This window comes from Cannabis sativa, chromosome 8 (assembly GCF_029168945.1).
Source record: "Cannabis sativa cultivar Pink pepper isolate KNU-18-1 chromosome 8, ASM2916894v1, whole genome shotgun sequence".
NCBI classification, from domain to species: domain Eukaryota; kingdom Viridiplantae; phylum Streptophyta; class Magnoliopsida; order Rosales; family Cannabaceae; genus Cannabis; species Cannabis sativa.
The window spans coordinates 3,179,872-3,182,283 of NC_083608.1; the positions used below are offsets into that span (position 1 = coordinate 3,179,872).

General features: G+C 28.9%; 1 protein-coding gene across 1 annotated transcript; it reads right to left on the reverse strand.

Annotated features, from left to right (window-relative positions):
• Positions 1-428: 428 nt before the first annotated feature.
• LOC115698752 (ribonuclease 3) lies at positions 429-2,177 on the reverse strand. Its single transcript, XM_030625919.2, has 4 exons — positions 1,828-2,177; positions 1,359-1,517; positions 1,031-1,229; positions 429-927 (listed from the first exon to the last, which is right to left on the reverse strand). The coding sequence occupies exons 1-4, from the start codon at positions 1,936-1,938 to the stop codon at positions 704-706; spliced, it is 693 nt and encodes a 230-aa protein (XP_030481779.1). The 5' UTR covers positions 1,939-2,177; the 3' UTR covers positions 429-703.
• Between the last annotated feature and the right edge of the window lie 235 nt (positions 2,178-2,412).

Consider the following 2,412-nt stretch of genomic DNA (forward strand, 5'->3'; position numbering starts at 1 on the left):
TTACCTATTAATGGGTAATAAATAAATTTAACTATAAATATTAATTTTAAAAATATCAAACCATTAGATTTTGGTCCGATAGGGAATAATAAAAGAGAAATTTGAATTTCTATGCTTAATTTAACTACTTAATTAAAAAAAATATCAAAAAATACCTCTTTTTACACTATATCAAAAAATACCTCTTTTTACACTAAATCAAAAATATATTTACATATGAAAAATATTTAAGTCTAATTCAACTTTTTTTATCACTTTTTTGTCGAAAAACTTTTTTTTTATTATTTTTTTTTCAGCTAATGGAACAATCTCAACCCATATAATGTAAAAATGAAAAAATTTTCTAATTAAATAGAAAATTTAATCATAAAATTTCAAAATTTTCTAATATCACTCAGGGTAATATCCATTAAAATTGTACCCATATATATCAAAATTTATTTATTATTTTTTTTCATAGGGCTAAGCTAAGTAAAACTCCCTGTTTGGTTTGATAAACCCAAAAGAAGTTGAGCCCATTACACACCAGTCAGGTCAAGATCCAAGTTAACGAAAACAACAGTATAATTTAAGAAGAGGCTAATAAAAAATATTGATTCTATGTAATCAAAATCATTAAATAAAATAAAAACGTTTTTATTTGATAAGAAGAAAAGTAGTAGAGAAGCAAGTAAAAGTAGAAAGTAGTGTTGAAATGGTGTTGTTAAAATTTGGCGAACTGAACATTTGTGGCACATCTTCCTCTTGGAAGCTTGGGACAGTCAATGAAGTCCGATCCAGAGGTGTCGACGCACAAATAAACTTGGTAAAGTTGACTGTTACCCTCTGAATCCTTGTTGCACTCTATTCCTGGGGCATGCCCAATTCCCTCTGTTATAGCATCTTCGATTTTCTCCAAGCTGTAAAAATTGTCATTTGGCTCAATACCTGTAATAACATCAAATTATTTAATCAATTGATCATTATACCACAATTTACAAAAACTAATTAACATTATACATTATTAATGATAAATTATATATATACACACCAGCAGTTCTGAGGACATTAAGTAGGTTGGCCTTTTCCTTGAGCTTGAGACCTGCTTCGAAGTAATCATGCTGGTCTAGTTGTTGCTCGGAACAAGTCCCATGTTTTTCCCATTCGTGAGACCAGAATCTGTTTCCATTGCTGCTGGGGCAGCTTAGAGAGGGCCATTCCTTTTGGAGACGGCCCATCAAGTCTGATATCTATGTATAATAATATAAACATTTTATAAATATTTAATATGTACATAACATGGTTATTTATAACTATAATTTATAAATATAATAACTTGCGCCAAAACCGGGCATATTTATCATCTTTATATATAATACCTCATGAACAGAGAAGACGCTGTCGGGATCACAGTTTGATGGCCATGAACCATCGTTGTAGTTTGGCCACATCCCATGAATTCCAAAATCTGCTGCTGGCTTTCCTGTTTTTGGGTAGCAACATCTATGTTGCTTTGTATCACAATATGCTCCTGGCCACTGCATATTTATTAATAATATAGATGTTTTTATTATTCATTGTTCACTAAAATGAGTATCATATTTGCTTATATGTAGAAATTAGCTATGGTACTATTTAACAATAGTAAAATTAAGAGAAAAAAAAAAGTAAAATCAAGTAGTGGGGGCAGATCGAAAAATAGCCAGAAGCGAGATTTGAAGTTATTATTAATTAATATTAATTATTTTTTTAAAAAAGACATTATTAATTAGTTTTAATGATATGTATGCAACAAGATAATTATGTCATATATAAATAATAATTATGATCATTAGTATATATGCTCACTTGTTGGACAAAGTAGAAGAAATCAAAGTTATCCTGTGAAACACAAAGGACGGAGAGATATTGTAAGATTAATAGCTTGAAGATCAACAATATTGAGCTGTTGTATGCCATTGTAATATTAATTGAATTTAATATTACAATATATCAACAACTTATTATATCGTATAATAAAGAATTTTTTGTAGTATTTCTATAAGGTGGTGTGTTTTAAAATGAGAATGAAGTTCCTACTAATTGCAAGCTTACTATTTATAAGGCAAAACCTTTATGGTTGGAATCTCCTTAAAGCATATACTCCACCAAATAGATTATATATAAATAATATTACTACAACATCCTCCTCCTACGTTTGCCTGTCCATTTGCTTCCTCATTCCTTCTCTTTCATAACTATGCGTTACTTTGTTTGAGATGGTTTTACGCCTTTTACTTCACACATGACACAATGTAGATCTTTTTTTTTTTTTTTTTTTTTTTTTTTTTTTAATTTATTCACATTTTTATCCATGAGAATTGAGAGTTAGCTTTCACACAAAACATGTTTCCTGAAAAAAAAAAAAATTGCTAAGAACTACTAGTAATTAGT

Bases quoted from the DNA above. Each gene is read 5' to 3' on its own strand.
- LOC115698752 (XM_030625919.2), bottom strand. From the start codon at position 1,938: ATGGCATACAACAGCTCAATATTGTTGATCTTCAAGCTATTAATCTTA. The intron at 1,230-1,358 runs GTATTATATATA...TATTATACATAG, and splicing joins GCGTCTTCTCTGTTCATGAG to ATATCAGACTTGATGGGCCG. The intron at 928-1,030 runs GTGTGTATATAT...ATGTTATTACAG, and splicing joins TAATGTCCTCAGAACTGCTG to GTATTGAGCCAAATGACAAT.